This window comes from Gopherus flavomarginatus, chromosome 3 (genome assembly GCF_025201925.1).
Source record: "Gopherus flavomarginatus isolate rGopFla2 chromosome 3, rGopFla2.mat.asm, whole genome shotgun sequence".
NCBI lineage: Eukaryota > Metazoa > Chordata > Testudines > Testudinidae > Gopherus > Gopherus flavomarginatus.
This window is the reverse complement of record NC_066619.1, coordinates 181,528,164-181,545,698: the sequence shown is the minus strand read 5'-3', so window position 1 is coordinate 181,545,698 and position 17,535 is coordinate 181,528,164. Positions and strand designations below refer to the sequence as shown.

At 41.8% G+C, this 17,535-nt stretch overlaps 1 protein-coding gene across 1 annotated transcript in view; it reads right to left on the bottom strand.

Moving 5' to 3' along the window:
* The window catches only part of SYNPO2 (synaptopodin 2), a 123,974-nt gene extending 106,674 nt beyond the window's left edge, over positions 1-17,300 (bottom strand). Inside the window, exon 1 of the mRNA XM_050946227.1 lies at positions 17,059-17,300. Within this exon, the coding sequence (XP_050802184.1) occupies positions 17,059-17,163 (105 nt within the window). The 5' untranslated portion in view covers positions 17,164-17,300. The remainder of the gene's footprint in view (positions 1-17,058) is intronic.
* Between the last annotated feature and the right edge of the window lie 235 nt (positions 17,301-17,535).

The window sequence follows — 17,535 nt, the reverse complement described above, 5'->3', positions numbered from 1 at the left end:
CATGGGAAGTCAGGAGCAGCCCTGGGTGGAAAATGTTTTCGGTTTTCCTCCCTTCCCCACTTTAGCAACCTCTCTCCCACTCCAAAATGGCTGGCCAATCAGCAGAGCAGTATAACAGTCCGGTTCTTCCTGGAAGCTGGAGCTTGGGGGTCTACCCTAGGACCAGCCTTTTGGGAAGTGCATCTGTGTCACTGAATCAATGGGATATTATGTTGCTTTTCAAATCTATTTTTCTTGTTCTGTTTTTCCATTCAGGAACTCAGGAATCAGCATAGAGAATAATCCCTACTTCTGACCCCTCTGATGGTGTGAAAGATTCTGAATCCAGTGGGACCAGCATGGTTCTTCCAACCAGGCAATTGGCTTCAGGAAGTAACTACAGGGAGTCTGCACCTCCATTATACTACTGATTTTCCAAGACCTATTGCAAAGGCATTTTAAGGTATGGATCTATGATAGTGCTGCCATGGGGTAAAAGAGGACACAGTAGTGAAGTGGCCTGGATGGGAGAGGGGAGAGTTCATCCTCTCTCTCACACACAGCTTATTTACACAGGCTGTATACTGGCAAGTGAATTTCACCTTGGACACTCCCTAGAGTGGTCTAACCTTTAGCAAGGCATGAATGCAAATGGGTCTCACTTCTGACCAGTGATGCTCCTAAAGGCTTTTACAGCAGGCGGTTTACTATGAACTGGTTCTGAGAGCTGGTCTGCATACAGTTTATGTACTGCTTCAACTGTATCAATCTGAAACCACTTTAGTTAAAGCAGAACAGTGCACTAGTGTGGACACAATTATACCATGTATAGACCCCCTTCTTCCACAGCCACTAAGGGGTTAACAGGTAGGCTTGCTATCTCCTCAGCTGCAGCTAATTGCAGGGCCAGCAACAGCTGGGGGATAAGAAGGCTGAAGCTCAAAGGAGAGGATGGTTCCTAGAAAGACTACTGAGAGGAGAAGCTGCATCTGGAAAAAGCCTATAAGAGAGGGGAACTAGGCAGAAGCAAGGGACTGGGAGGAACGGGTCCAGGTTGCTTAATACAGGGTTCCTGGGCTGGAACCCAGAAGCGTGAGTGGATGGGAGGGTCTGAGTTCTCCTACCATCCCCAGCAAAGAGGTCAGGACTCTGCTGGGGGCTGGGATTATTGACCCATTCCTTGGTACATAGGACTTCTGGTGTATTGGGCTGTTTGTTTATTGCCCTGGAAGGGGGGAGACTATCAACAAACCAGCTAGAGTCATAAGGAGAAGCCATCTGGCACAGAGCTAGATGAGTGGTGGGGTAGGAAAACTGAGGCAAAGTCACCATGCTACCTTTGCAAAGCTATGGGGGGCAGGTATAAGGGGGGCTGGCTGGCTGGCTGGAAGAGTCACACTGGGCATACTATTATAAAGATGCTTGTGAAAAAAACATCTATACCAGTATAAAGCACCTTTGTACTAGTATGATTGTGTCCACACTAGGCTTTCAGTTTTACCTATCCTTTTTCAGATATCATCAGTTTCCAGTCGCCTCCTGGTTAAAGACCATACTTAGTTCTTGGATACATATTGTACAACTCTGGTAGGAGTCAATGGAAATTCCTTGGACATGTCCAAGGACAGAATTTGACCTTTAGTGACTGATGCTTTTTAGTGGATCTACATGTATTTACCTGGTGACACTCTTCATGTACCTTGGCCTCTCCCCCTGCCATCTTTTCTCATCGTCTGCCCTTCCGACTGGGTGCAGAGCAACCTGAAGTGAGGCTATTAAGTTACTTCATATCAAATAGCAGAGGGGGCTAATTGTATAGCAAACTGTTCCACTCTCTTACCCAGACAGCAACATTGCACAAAAGCATTTCAGAAGCTAGTAGGACCAGAAATCTCAAAGAAGTCTGTTCATGTGAGATTTCCACCACATTTTATAGATTTGCTATACTTATCTAAACCCAGACTAATTTTTAGACTGCAGGCTGCATCCAGTGGGGTTGCTGAATGACCATTGAACATAGGGGAGGCTATTGTTAACCTGCAGGATCAGCCTCATTTTCGAGGTTCACTTTTCACTTGTTAGAAACCTATTAACAGAAGCTTTAGCAAGTGAATGAGCAGCAGCTATATAGTACATGGGTCAGTGTCAATAGGTGACCTGTTCTGAACAGGTTGCAGGAATGTAGCCATGACTCTAATGTAGGGAGAGGATGTACACCATAGATAGATCCTCCTGTTTTGAAAAATGCACAATATTGTAGTAGTTCCCTTTCCAGCTCTGGTTGGTGCACACAAGTGCATGAAAATGAAGTGAAGTGGGGAAGCTACATTGATCATTTTCAACCCTCAAATGCTTCAGTTCAAGGTTTGGGAGTACTTTCAGGTTGGTTCCTATCTTATGTAAATTGGTTTGCTCACCTTTGGTCCGGAATCCCTTGAAAGAAAGCATTTGTCATATAGACCTGTAGCTTCTTCCCCACCTTTTTCAATTTCAACTAAGATTTTTCCCAAAAGGTGGCTCAACTGCTGTTCCTTCATTTTCATTGCATGGCTGAGAAGCTGATGAACTATGCTTGCTCTTAACTGTTCTTCAAAGCTGATTAAGGAGGAATCCAAAGGGCCCAAGTTTAAGTCTGATTTGAACAATTCACTGCGGCTCTAATTTTAATTTCAATGAAGAACACCAAGGGTGAATCTCTTAATTCTGATCTATGCAACTTTTTCCAGGACAGCTATGCTAATCATCAGTTGCAGAAAACAAAAACTGAGTGACACACAAGAGTTGTACACAGTATGCCACCATTATTTCAGTGAATGCATTTTAATGCTTCATTTAGTCATGTAATGACATTTAAAAAAAAAAAAAAGACAGGCCACAAAGATGATCTTCCCAGATCTAATTATTAACTCCTTTGCCTTGTTCTCTCCAGTGTAGTATAAAAGGCACCCAGTGTCCTCTCATATTAGTTTAATTTAGATTCACTAGGTTGCTTTTCACAATTGCTGTACAGTTTACTAGAGGAAACTCCTAATTGTGAGGGTCTGAAACTCCCTACCCCCCACTAGATAATACAAATTTGTAAATCACATCATTGTTTGAGTCACAAATGATCCCATGAACTAAGAAAGCGTCTGGTAAAGTTAGTCTGATGACCCTGAAAAATAGCAGACTCTGATAACTTTGTCACAATCTAGGGCCTGATCCTATCTTCACTGAAGTCAATGGAAAGATTCAAGATGTTCCAAACAGAATCAGGTCCAAACTGTAAAATTCAGATAATTAAAAAAAAATAGGGGACATTCATTCCAGGATTTTTGTTTCTATTCTGTTCTGGGTCTAGTTTAGAAACTGTAGTGATAGGCACTATCTAAAACCTAAATAGACTGGGTTACTTGCCCATCTTTCAGAGACTATGAATGGCTTGCCAACTACAAAACCAGTTTCTCCTCCCTTGGTTTTCACACCTCAGCTGCTAGAAGAGGGCCTCATCCTCCCTGACTGAACTAACCTCGTTATCTCTAGCCTGCTTCTTACTTGCATATATATACCTGCCCCTGGAAGTTTCCACGACATGCATCCAACAAAGTGGGTATTCACCCATGAAAGCTCATGCTCCAAAACGTCTGTTAGTCTATAAGGTGCCACAGCACTCTTTGCTGCATCTTTCAGTGGTATTTCTAGGCAGATTTTTGGGTTGGGGCCATCTCTAGTTCAGACTGTGGATTTGGTTCAGATAAGCACCAAAGGTCTTTCTTTCAAACCTGGCTGGAGATTTCACAGTGGCAGCCTTCCCCAACCCTTGCAGTTTATTATAGCTTTCCCCCACTGTGACACACTCTTGGAACCCTTAATGTACAAAAAGAACAGGAGTACTTGTGGCACCTTAGAGACTAACAAATTTATTTGAGCATAAGCTTTCATGGGCTACGGCCCACTTCATCAGATGCATAGAATGGAACATATAGTAAGAAATATATATACATACAGAGAACATGAAAAGGTAGAAGCAGCCATACCAACTGTAATTAATTAATTAGTCTCTTTCAGTTGGTATGGCTACTTCCACCTTTTCATGTCCTCTGTATGTATATATATTTCTTACTATATGTTCCATTCTATTCATCTGATGAAGTGGGCCGTAGCCAACAAAAGGTTATGCTCAAATAAATTAGTTAGTCTCTAAGGTGCCACAAGTACTTCTGTTCTTTTTGCGGATACAGACTAACACGGCTGCTACTCTGAAACCTGTCTTAATGTACAAAGTTTGCCACTGGTGGCAGAATTCCTGGGAAGGTTAATTTAGGCAAGAAATCATAGTTTAAGTGTATCCCACTTCATAATTAATTACTTTAGAGCATCCGCAATCTGCTAGGTACTTTACTGATATATAGATGCACATGGTGGCTGCCCTGAAGAGATTACAGTCTAAATTCAAACATGATATAAGGAGTGGAAGTAACAGATAGCAAGGTGTGGAATTGAGGGGGTGGACAGTTGTAATGTTTTTGATTCTATGTACTTCTTGTTCTGATTTACATGTATAGATATCCTGTAGGAAGTAAGTAGTTCTCTAAGAAATGATTTCATCAGAAAGACAAAAGCAGTAACAAACTTTGCTGCATGATATGCAACAGCTTCCACTAAGAAAAAGCATCACAACTAACACTGGTATTTCTCAACGATGTAACTGCCTCCACATTCAGTTAAGCAGAATTTGTAAGACTGCATGAAATAGCAACATCTGGCAATTCTCAATAATGTGACTGCATTATGATTGGATGTTTACTCATCTCAGGCATATCTACATGTTGATGATGGGATTTTGGGATTATTATAATTGTGATCACTTAAACTACCAGAAGCACCCCATATAATCTCTGACAGGTAGTACACATCTGGGAGCTAAAGTCAGCCCAGATCCCGTTATCTAATTAATTTGTCCACTGAAATAATACATAAAGTAAACATTGCTTAAGGTACCATATGTTTAATAATCAATTACATAAAAAAAATGTTGTGCACTTTCTGTAACTCAACCCTATACTTCAAATTGAAGAATAGTTCCTTTGTACTGGTCAATAACATATATAGACTTGAATCACTGAGAATGTGAATGAAACCATGCTGATTATCAAGGCACAGGTCACCCTGCAAGCCTAGCATTTTGCAAATTTTATTTTTCATTTTAGTATTGCAATGAATAAAGTCAAACAAGTACCTCCCTGCACAAAACGTATCTTCCAGCACATTAAGTAGTTTTATGTGTTCCAGCTTCTTTAAAATAGACAACCTTATATAGTAATAGTTCCTTCTAATTGGAAGAATCATGTGTATAGGTCTTCCACAACTATTCTGGAATATTATTTTCATGACTGTTCAGGGAAATGGCTATGCAATGTTTACTTATTTAGCAAAAACTTTTTGCTACACCCTCACAATGTAGGAAATTATTCCTCCCTCTTAGATAATTTCTATATCCTTTTTTGTAACTATCTCAATTAAATTTGTCAGCAGGTGTTTGATATGAACTCTACAAAATATAACTTGCAGAACAACCTACGGAATGGTATGCAGCAGCTATATTAGCTGCGCCCTGCTAGCTTCTGCACTTCTATGCCAAGCGATAGTTTGTTCTAGGCAGAAAGTTTTCAGAACCTTTAGAGATTCCAAAAGAATTTTGTTTCTTAGAGGTGGCATTCAGTCATATAGCAAGTAGCAATAATAGTTCATAGAGTAAGGGAAGGAAAATGTGGACAAAAAATACAGCTCATCAGGCAGCTTTCAGCGGAACTGGGATGGGGTGGGGGAAATCTGGTTAAATAAAAGAGTTCTATTCACTACTTCAGGGTAGAAAAAGCAAAACACCAAATTAGCAGAAAAGCTCAGCAAACAAAAATACCCAAACAAGATAAATAGTTACGGTCACCTCTGGCAAGATGCATCAAAACCCCAGCAGATTTCTGCTGATCCCAGACAAGGCAGAAATATCTACCTGTCTTTTCCTCCCTTGCCAAATGGAAAAAGCAGGTCACTTCTGTATAAAGGGCCTCACTCTGCAGAACTCAGTAAAAAGTGACCAGGCTAGCTCCCTACTGGGGTCTGGATTCAGCAGTCCATCCGTATTCAGCAAAGCATTTAAGCATGTGCCTAAGTCCACCTACATTCAGTAAATGTGACTTAATCACATGCTCATAGTTAACAGGGGCGGCTCCAGGCCCCAGCATGCCAAGCGCATGCTTGGGGCGGCAAGCCGCGGGAGGCGCTCTGCCGGTGCCACGAGGGTGGCAGCTTGCCTGCGGAGCGTCCCCTGGTCTCACAGCTTCGGCGGACCTCCCGCAGGCGTGCCTGTGGAGGGTCTGCTGGTCCCGTGGCTTCGGAGGACCTTCCGCAGGCACACCTGCGGGAGATCCGCCGAAGCTGCAGGACCAGCGGACCCTCCGCAGGCAAGTCGCCGAAGGCAGCCTCCCTGCCGTGCTTGGGGCAGCAAAATACCTAGAGCCGCCCCTGATAGTTAAGCACATGCTTATATTCTCTGCTGAATTGGGGACACATTTTCAAAGTTATTTGGGCACCTAAGATGCAGATAGGAGCCTACTGGGATTTTCAAACCTAACTTGTCACCCTTGGTGGCAGAAAGAAGCCAAGGATTTGAATGGGCATGGAGGACTAACTAGATGTAGTTCCTTGACATGATAGCTGAAGAACATTGGTGGGGTATCGTGAGGGAGTTTGTACAGCTCCAGCATGTGCCCCCTTTATTGTATGAGGGTTTGTCTATGAGGGAAAGCTTCACCAAGTATATTTGTCTATGTACTTAACCCACTGTGATTATGCAGGTATAACTCCCCGTGTAGATACTCTTATTCCAGAATGAGTGGCTTTGGGAGGAGGTTTTCTTTTATACAGCTTTCAAAGCAACATATGCTAAACCAGAAAAGGGCACCTTGTATTAGTATAACAATAACCACAAAGGTAGTCATACAAGTGTTATTATAGTGGTTTAAATTCTCACTTTACCCAATGCACGTCTAACTTTGCTGTGTAGACAACACATCAGTAAGCAAAGACCTCTAGTTTCTAGTGCTGTCATACAGCATACTTCATGAGCACCAAATTCTCTTTTTTTTAAAAAAAAAGTACAGATTGAAATATCTTCAACTTGAGACTGAATAGCCTATCATCTGTGTAAGTGGGGGAATGGTCCCGCTATTGTGGGGAACTTTCCTGGCTTCTGCACTACCCCAGTGAAGTGGGCTAGCGAAAGGATCCGAGTCCTCACTCCCACTGTCTTTACCCAGAGGCCTCCCTGCCCTTGAGGACTCACTTTTTCCACTCTCCTGTCAGGCAGAGTCCTCGTAACCCCAACAAGGCTGGGCCCAGGATTCCTGGGGGCCTCAACCCCCAACCCTGCTGTGGTCACCCAGGACAGGGGCTAGGGTGTCCCCACTCTGGGGTACTCTCTTTGCACTGCGCACCTCCCTGACCCACTGATCACATCATACAATTTAAAGCAAATACAAGTTATTTAATTAACAATTAATTTTTAAAAAAGAATAAGGAAGAATGGGAAAGGTTAAAAGAAAACACATCACCCCGCTCTGTGGCAGGGACTATCACAAACAGTGTCTCTGGACATCAGGGCACTTCACAGTCTGTTCCTTGTAGGTCCCAGGCCTCCTTCTCAGGCCCTGGCTGTGCTGCAGGGACGCTGCGGGTCACACAGTTGCTCTGGTGGTGGCCACACTCTCTCAGGCTCTGGGTGGCAGGACCCTTCTCCCCAGTGTCACCCTTGCTCTGTCAGGTTTATGATCCCCCTCCAAGTCTGGCCTGCAGAGCCTCTTGGCTGAGGCGTCTGTCATGGTATCTTTCCCCAATCTGAACCTTAGAGTCCAAAAGTTGGGGTACCAGCATGAATTCCTCTAAGCTTAATTACCTGCTTAGATCTGATAAGCTGCCACCAATCAGGAATTCCAGTGCCTGATACACTCTGGTCCCCTCAAAACCTTCCCTGGGGACCCCCAAGACTCAGACCCCTGGATCTTAACACAAGGAAAGTAAACCCCTTTCCTCACCATTGCCTTTCCCAGCCTTCCCCTCCCTGGGTTACCCTGGAAGATTACTGTGATTCAAACTCCTTGAATCACAACACAGAGAAATTAGGTCTCCTGGAGAGAGAGACAGATTCATGCTCCGTGAATCTAAAACAAAGGGATTCCACCCTTCCCCTCCCTTCTCCTTTCCTGTTAAGTACAGACTCAATTCCTTTGAGCCTCAACAAAGGGGAAAAATCAGACAGGTCTTAAAAGCAAAACTTTTAATAAAAAGAAAGAAAAAAGTAAAAGGTGTCTCTGTACTTTAGATGGTAAAAGTTACAGGGTCTGTCAGCTTATAGAAACTGGAGAAAAAGCCTCCTCCAACAGAAATACAATTTAAAATACTTCCAGCAAACTACACATTGGCAAATACAGAAACAATCAAAAGACTATAACCGCCTTTCTTACTAAAATACTCACTATAAGAGACTGTTGCAGGGAGATTGGCAAGAAAACTGGTTGCCCGTCTAGTCCCTTCCAGGACCCAGAGAGAACACAGACCAAGAACAAAGAACACACACAAAGGCTTCCCTCCACCGAGATTTGAAAGTATCTTGTCTCCTGATTGGTCCTCTGGTCAGGTGTTGCAGGTCACTGTTTGTTAACCCTTTACAGGTGAAAGAGACATTAACCCTTAGCTATCTGGTTATGACAGCATCTCCCTGTGCTGGGCCCACTGCCCAGGGTCCCCCTCGCTCTCCCCACCCAGCTCCGGACTGCTCCAGCCCCAGCTTTAGCTCCACACTGCCTCAGCACCACTGCTGCTGCTGCTCTGCCTTCAGCTCTCTGGGCTGCTTCTCTGGGCTCCCTGGCTCCAGTTGCTACAGCTCTGGTCCCAGGGCAGGTCTGCTCTGCAGGCTGCTTCTGTGAATCTCTTTCAGCTCTCACCTGCTTCCTGGGCTGCTTGTCTGGCTCCTCTGGCTCTGGTTGCTGCAGCTCTGCTCCCAGGGCAGGTCTGCTCTCTCTGGGCTGTGCTCCGGCTTTTTGGGCTGCAGCTCTGCTCCCAGCAGCTTAGCTTGGGCCTCTACTCTCGCCTTAGCTCGGCCCCACTCTGTCTGATCCAGGCAATTTTAGCTCACTGGGAGGACGGGACCCACCCTGGCCTTCTGTCTCTTTGATTAGCCTGCCCTGTCAATCAGGCTGACCTGGAGCATTGGCCTCTCCCCATTGTTCCTGAGGACTGTCAGTCTCAGGGTCCTGATTTGCCATCGATCCCTCCCCTTTTAGTGCTGGGAGCTAGCAACCAAAACACCCCCACTGAATGTTAGTAAGGGATAACAGTCCCCTTACATCTGCATAGACTTCCAAGAAATGCATGGCAATGAAATATACATTCACAAGTAAACACGTTTTTAGCATTATATCATTGTCCTTACAGTGCCTAAAAGGTACACAAGGTGCTCTACAGGACAAAAAAAGGGATGTGATCTCTACTCGGAAGAGCTTACAATTTAATGTTAGACATGATGCAAGCAGTGGAGCTGCAAAATAGTTTACTCCACCTCTGTCCCCCAAATAGTTCATTCTGTCATTTCAAGTTTTACACGAGTCACACACTTTTGCAACAAGCATTTATTCTAACTGTTCAGGGCAGTAACCGATCTCTACAGCATTCAGGAAAAGTTTCCCAAATGCTTATGACACTTAACACATACAGAGCTTTGAGTGTGGCCATTATACTCAGATATACTCTCAAAAAGCTGATGGGATCACTCAAGCAAGCCTTGCCCCCACAACTGCAAGGTTCAAGAGGATCAAGCTGTCATAAACAGATAGCTAAGGGTTAATGTCTCTTTCACCTGAAGCACCTGACCAGAGGACCAATCAGGAAACCGGATTTTTTCAACTTTGGGTGGAGGGAATTGAGTGTCTAAGTCTTTTGTGAGTCTGCCTGCTTTCTCTGAGCTTTGGAGAAGTACTTTCTACTTTCTAGTCTTCTGTTTCTAAGTGTAAGGACAAAGAGATCAGATAGTAAGTTCTATGGTTTCTTTTCTTTGGTATTTGCATGAATATAAGTGCTGGAGTGCTTTGATTTGTATTCTTTTTGAATAAGGCTGTTTATTCAATATTCTTTTAAGCAATTGACCCTGTATTGTATCATCTTAATACAGAGAGACATTTGGATGTATTTTTCTTTCTTTTTATATAAAGCTTTCTTTTAAGACCTGTTGGAGTTTTTCTTTACTTCAGGAAAATTGAGTCTGTACTCACCAGGGAATTGGTGGGAGGAAGAAGTCAAGGGGAGATCTGTGTGTTGGATTGCTAGCCTGATTTTGCATTCCCTCTGGGGGAATAGGAAAGTACTTTTTGTTTTCAGGATTGGGAACAGAGAGGGGGAGTCTCTCTGTGTAAGTTCACAGAGCTTGTGTCTGTGTATCTCTCCAGGAGCACCTCGAGGGGGGAAGGGAAAAAGGATTATTTCCCTTTGTTGTGAGACTCAAGGGATTTGGGTCTTGGGGTCCCCAGGGAAGGTTTTTCAGAGGGACCAGAGTGCCCCAAAACACTCTAATTTTTTGGGTGGTGGCAGCAGGTACCAGGTCCAGGCTGGTGGCTAAGCTTGGAGGTTTTCATGCTAACCCCCATATTTTGGACGCTAAGGTCCAAATCTGGGACTAAGGTTATTACACAAGCCAATATCCTTATCTGGTTCAAACTGTCATAATTCCATGGAAACTGAAGAACTGGCTTCCTGTGTATGATACCCCTGTCCTGATCAGGAAGAATGGGAGAAGGACCCAGCAAAGGCAATAGATAGTGGATCTAGAACTGAAACATATGTCTATGGAGGCAATCAGAGAAACGGATGGAGGTAGTCTATTAATCAGGAGGAAAGGATCCTCTCATGTGCCGCAGTCAGAACTGCAATAGATACATATTACCCAGATGGCTTACGTTTGAAGCTTAGAGTTCCAGTCAACATGAGAGAGCTCAGGGCTAGATTTTTTTTATTTTATTTGTATATTTTTCAGAAAAGCTTAACTCCATTTTAGGTGTTTAGGCACCCACCAAATGCCAAATTTCAAATGTGCTCAGCATACCTCCATCTCCTGTTGTTCTCAGTGGGAGCTGGGTGCTCAGCTCTTTTAAAGATTTTGGCCCTCGTGCTCAACATTATACTGCACTGGAGTGTGAGCAGCGAAAAAAACTCTATGGTGTAGCCGCTGTAGGCACCACCTATGCCGATGGGAGGGGTTCTCCCATGAATATAGGTCATCCACCTCCCCAAGAGGCTGTCTATACCAGGGGTTAGGTTAGCATAGTCACATCTCTTAGGGATGTGGATTTTTAACACCCCAAGGGATGTAGCTGTGCTGATATAATTTCCCAGTGTAGACTAGCACTGGTGCGTGCTCAAGTCTTGCTGCTTTGTCCATCCTCAAATTGGAGCCTGATCCTGCAGTCCTTCCATTATCATCCAATGTGACTGGTGCACTCACAAGGGCTGCAGGATCTGATGAGAAAAGCTAACTACCTGAAGAAAGTGGGAAAAACATCATTCCTTATATAACATGTTTTTATTGGTCCCAATTTTAAGCCCCTCAACCTGCCCTCCAATTTTGTGATGTAATTTTTGTTCCCACCAGCAATAGTGGTAGAAATTAATTCTGGATTCAATCAGGTAGCTCACTGTCTAAATGCTCTCATTGTTGTCCACAATTAATTGCAGGGACAAAATTGTTCCTCCAAAACTAGAAGCAATCTCTTAAAATAAAAGCCATTTTATAGCGTAATAAACTCCGAGCATTAATCCCCTGAATAATGGGCCCCTTCAATAATTTCTGCTTGAGAAGATAAGTGTAAAGCAACCCAAGTTCCACCCAGAATGCGACACGATCCTAAAGGATATTATAAACATCATTTTCTGCCATGCTGGTTTGCTGCAAATTTAGCCAAGAAAACTTACTATTAAGTTAATAAGAACAGAATGGCAGGAAATACAAAACAATAAAAGTATAATGTCATGCAGTACACTTTAAATGTTTCCTGCAAAGGATTCAAACAAGGAAGCAAAGCGCTACACAAAAGAGCTAATGTAAGTTTAGTATTTAGATACAGCTTTACTTTCTTAAGTTATGTATATTGAGCCAATATGTACTCTCTCCCACTGAAAACTCTCTTGACATAAAGTTTTAAAATTTATCTATTAGAAACAAACACAAATGAATATTTGCCATCTATCCAGACCATATTGTATTTGCATAAATGCTTTTGGAAAGTATGCCAAAAACAGTTTGGTACGGAGGCTGCATATCCAAACAGGGTATACAGTTGTGTCAGTTCTGTTGTGCAGTACTACACGAGTGCCTTAGTACTAAACACTTCCATTGGCATTGCTGCTGGAGTACAAAGCTTTCCTTTCTTCCCTCTGCAATGAAGTGACTTAAAAACTCACAACCCTATGCTTTGGAAGCCCAGATAACACCCCCTGTGGTAAAGGTAAATTAGAAATAATTTCTTGTTCATTATCTACTCAGTGCCAGAAAGACAAACATAGTATTTCATCATCAGAGTTCAAAACTAGGCATTTTCCACTTGATTTTGGCAAACTACATTTATTGTTTCAATTTTCAGAATGATTTTTAATCAAATCTCTATAACGGGCCTCCTGCTGCCCCACTGAAGTGAATGGAAGTTTGCCATTGACTGAAATAGGAGTTGGATCAAGTCCTATGTGCACAGGCAAAATTTTATTGGTTATTAAATTGGGTCAGTATTAGATAAAGGACTTAATAAAACCTTCCTCAGAAAAGAAACACAGCCCCTCCAAACAACTCCTCAGGCAAGACTGTGTGTAAATATGCCTTACTTGCCAGTCCACCCTAATGAGACTTTCCATTGCTGGGGGGTTCATTCTATGGACAGGCATCTTTAGCCTTTAACGCTGTCAGTCTCATACTCTTCACAAGCACTAAAATCGATAATGCTTTAAAAAATAAAATTTGGAGGATTTCCCCCTAAACTTTCAAGGTATATATTTGTGATTACTCAGCTAATGCATGTGCATATATTTTTCCTATAAGGCTCAAAGAGCCAACGATTTAAAAAAAAAAAAAAAGTAAGGACCAGATCCTCAACTGGTGACAGTCAGAATAGTTTGATTGAATTCAGTGGGCCTAATTGTTTATTTCTGGCTTCCTGAGCCAGGAGGAACTGGATAAGCTGCACAGATTTTGCTCTCATTGGTGCTTGGTGCTGTATGAGTACTGTGCAGAACTGATGCCTTCTGGAGGGAAACTCAGCCAGGCCTCTACAGCAAGTGAATAGTAGCTCTGATGTGACGCAGCACACAGGATGAAGGGGTGTGGAACAGCAAGGAAAATAAGATAAGCCATGGTGCTAGGGTGACCAGACAGCAAAAATCAGACAGTGAAAAATCAGGACAGGGGGTGGGGAGTAATAGGAGCCTATATAAGAAAAAGACCCACAAATCTGGACTGTCTTTATAACATCGGGACATCTGGTCACCCTACATGGCACCCTCTCAAAGACAACAACAACAACAACACAAAAAGCCCCACACAACCCCACTGAAATCAATTAATTTTTCTGTGTTCAGCAGAATGGCTTTATCATTCTAAGAGCTGATGGAGAGGTAGAGCTTTTTCCCTCAGGAAGTTTAAGTAATTTCTCTTGATTATTTTTGCTAGGAATAATCAAACAGAAAACCTCATCTTGTAGGTATGACTCCAAACATAACGTTAATACTTATGGCTAATAGTTCTGTAAATATTTAACAGAGTTTTACTTAATTTAAAAAAAGAGAGTTTGAGCATTCTATGGATGCGGTAAACTAGAGCTATTCTTTTCAGTGACAAAATGTTTATATTCAGAGTATTGCTCAAAGAGAATGAAGTGGCTTCACTGAATGTCAGCTATTAGAATGAATGTTTTGTTTTAAAAAATAAATACTTAGATATTCAGAGTAATAAAGAGTACAGAATGGTTGAGACCAGTGTATAATACGTGTACTAAGGCCCCGATTCACATATGCATCCCTATTCAGGGCAAAATATGCTTATGTGCTTTCCTGAATCAGGAGAATGGTTCTGAAATAACAATGAAACTGCTAAAAAGCCATCCTGCATGAAATTAAGATGGCACTTTTTATCTTTATGTTCCTGTGCCTTCTGTGTCCACCATAACATAAGTGAAGGACCTGGATATTTTTTAAGTTTTTAATTTTACAAAATATAAAAACTAAATTAAAGAAAAAATAATATCCAGAAAACCACTTCAAAGAAAAACATGACTTTCCCACCTAGTTATGCGAGTTTTTGTAGTAAACACTTAACATCCATTATATATATAATGGGCTAGATTAATTCCTCTTGTAACTCTATTGGAATCAGGTGAGTTAATGGAGTTATACCCTGGATTAATTTGATCCATTACGTGTAACAAATATGTAAGCAAATGAGTTCACGTGTAGCTATGTCAAAGTCTTGTTAACTTAAGATACGAGACTTTGCAGAGTAGAACTATTCAAGCAACATAGCTTCCAATACTCAAACCTCATGACACTTCAAAGGACATTTAATCCTTTCTCCCCCTAAAAGAAAAAAGATTTACTACTAAAGGTAAAGAAGAACAGTCTCTAATTCTCTGTGAGGTTGTGGGGAAATTAACACTATTGAGAAGTGAGTCTCACTGCTTATTGATTTCTGATCAGCTCTGAGAATACACTGTTAATATGCAGGGCACCAAGTAAACCCTAATCTGCCTGGACTCCCAGAACCTGTTAGTGCAGCCCATCCAGTAGACAGGGCTGGCTGACCTGGAGATATGCCAATTCAGAACATCTTGTGGGGAGTCAGACAGCAGGCCCCTATTAAGCCCTGGCTGGATTTTAACAGTACCCTCCATGGTTGGTCATGACAGGAAAAGGCATGTTGTGGGAAAAGTATTGACAAATTGGAGTTCCAAAAAAGTTCTTGGCCTTGTGAAGGAGCAGCCTTGGGTGGTGGGCTAGTCAAAAGTGACAGCTTTCAGTCCCTAGTGATCTGGGCAATATCATAACTAGCAGCTGAGGAATTAAAACTCTGGTACCCATAATCAACTTCATGAGATCTTAGTTTACCAACAGTACCTTACAAATATATTTAATTTTGTTTTTATAAAGCTTGTTCTAAAGTTTTTGCATTACTTGGCCATTTGATTGGTTTTAATTACAAGTAAAACACACATACTTTCCTTAATGATCCTTTCTAAAAATTATTGGTTCCTGCTTTTAGAGATGAATCACAACTGTAATCACTTGGCTAGTTCTCCTAACTTCAGGGTTCAAGTGGTTTAGTGGTTTTGGTGCATTAGTCTTAGGACACATCCAAACTATCTCTGGGTTTTTGGTTTTTTGTAAAACCCCTGACTTTACTCATCTGTATCTGTAACAGAGATGGGCCATACCTGAACCTTGTGTCAAAACTACCATGATTTTGCTTTGCTTTGCTTTGCTTTGCTTTGACAAAACAAAAGCTACCCCAGTTCTACCCATCTCCTTTGACTTTTGCATTCCTTGATGTTTTCACTAGGTGGCAGGATTCCACCATCACCTACTATTGATGAAGCTACTTGCAAAGAAAGAGTTGTGTGCAAACAGGTTTTGATTTTTTTAAACAAAAAACACTGTTAGCATATTGTGAAATATTTAAAAATAAACGTTAAGAGACAATGATACATACAAGTGATAAGAGAAAAATATGTTAAATAAACTGCAGCTTGACTATTGAATAAGATTAATTTTACGGCTCGAAGTAATTCAGAGACAACAGAATGAAAGATGTTATTTTCCTAGCAAAAGAACGGACACAAGCCCCTTGTTTTAAACAAGGAAAATCCTTTTCTCCCATATCTAATATTTCTGCTAAATTTGAAAAACTAGCAACCCAATTAGTTTAATGCAACTGTAATTCGTACGTAGGTTACCAGCTAAAAGAAGTACGAGATTAAAGAACAAGCTTAATAATGCCCCAAAATCAAATTCCTAAAAATTTAGCAGCCTTCCTAGTACTGAGTACTATGAGAGAATGAATATACCCTTTTTTCTTGTTTTCTTTTTTATTTTATTGGTATAAAATACAAGTTAATCTCAGGACTTCAAATTAATCTGACAGGATTTATTATATTCACTAGTCCAAAATCTGCTCTCGCAGTATTGAATTTATGCTGATACCATAGCTATGGACAGAATGGCCCCTTGTCTTAGATGACATAATGTGGCAACATGGCTATCATTCTACAATTCCTAAATAACCATGAAAGACCATAGTCTGTAATAAAATGAATATTTATTTTAAATCAAACTACTTAAAAAATTGTTCCAAAATGTCATGGTTTGAGACCATTTCAAGTTGTTTTAGACTTTCTGTTGTGTACTTTCACTTCATATATAAATATAAACTGTGATATGCTCAACAATTTTCAGATTATAATCCATGAAATACATATCAGGGCATGTTTGGCAACTATTAAAGCTATTTCCAGAGAATGTACTTTTCATTAATATGAAGTCATGACTCTCTGTGTAATGCTTTCCAGGAGTCCCAAAATAGTAGGAACACTGTCTCGTGCCAAATCATTTATTTATTCCATGCCAAGACTAGAGAAAGTGTCACAAATCAATAGTCAAAACTGGGTTTGCTAACCGGGGACCCAATCCTGTGTGGTGCTGAGTGACTTCCACCACACCCAATGAATTCAGTAGGCACTGAAGGCACTCATCATCTCATAAGATTCTGCCCTTCCCATGCAAAAAAACAGCTGTGGTACTTGTAGGTAATCAAAAGGTAAGAATTACCTATTGTTTTTTTTAAAAATCACTATCTGCACCTGTGGAAGCAGCTCCCCAAATACATTTCCAACAAACATAGCCAGCCCCACAATAAAGCTTGCCTCAAGGCTTCTGACTGGAAGCTATATAGATCACGACAAGTTTCTCTCTTTCTCTCCTTGTCATAACACACTAATAACATCTCTCTCATTGTCCTACCTTAGCGATTTGCAAAGGCTGCTTTTGCTCCTTGCCACCTTGCAATCTAAAGCCCCAAGGTGCCCCTCCACTCATGGAAATGCAGATATAATCCCCTGTGCCCATCTTCCTGGTCCAGTTAGGCAGAATTCATCTGCAGAGGAAGATGAAAAGTTCTCTAGCTTTTGTAGATGTTCACTGAACTTGAGGCTCGCCTGCCAGTCAGAGCTGGAGAAGCAGAGCACCACTCTCTTGCTGCTGCTGCTGCGTACTGCTCTCTATAATGTAGTCATTCACAAGAATGCAAGAGCTCTCACAGATCAAGGGCCCAGCCCACTGTTTCGTCAGACTCTCCTATGCTCAGCCCACCTTCAGAGTAAAGTAAAATAATGCTGCAAAACCCCACGAAAAAGAGACTGAGCCATGAGGCTAAAAAGGCTATATTTAACCTCAAGAGCCTCTGCCTTTGACAGCTACATCAAAACACCAGAGCAGGTA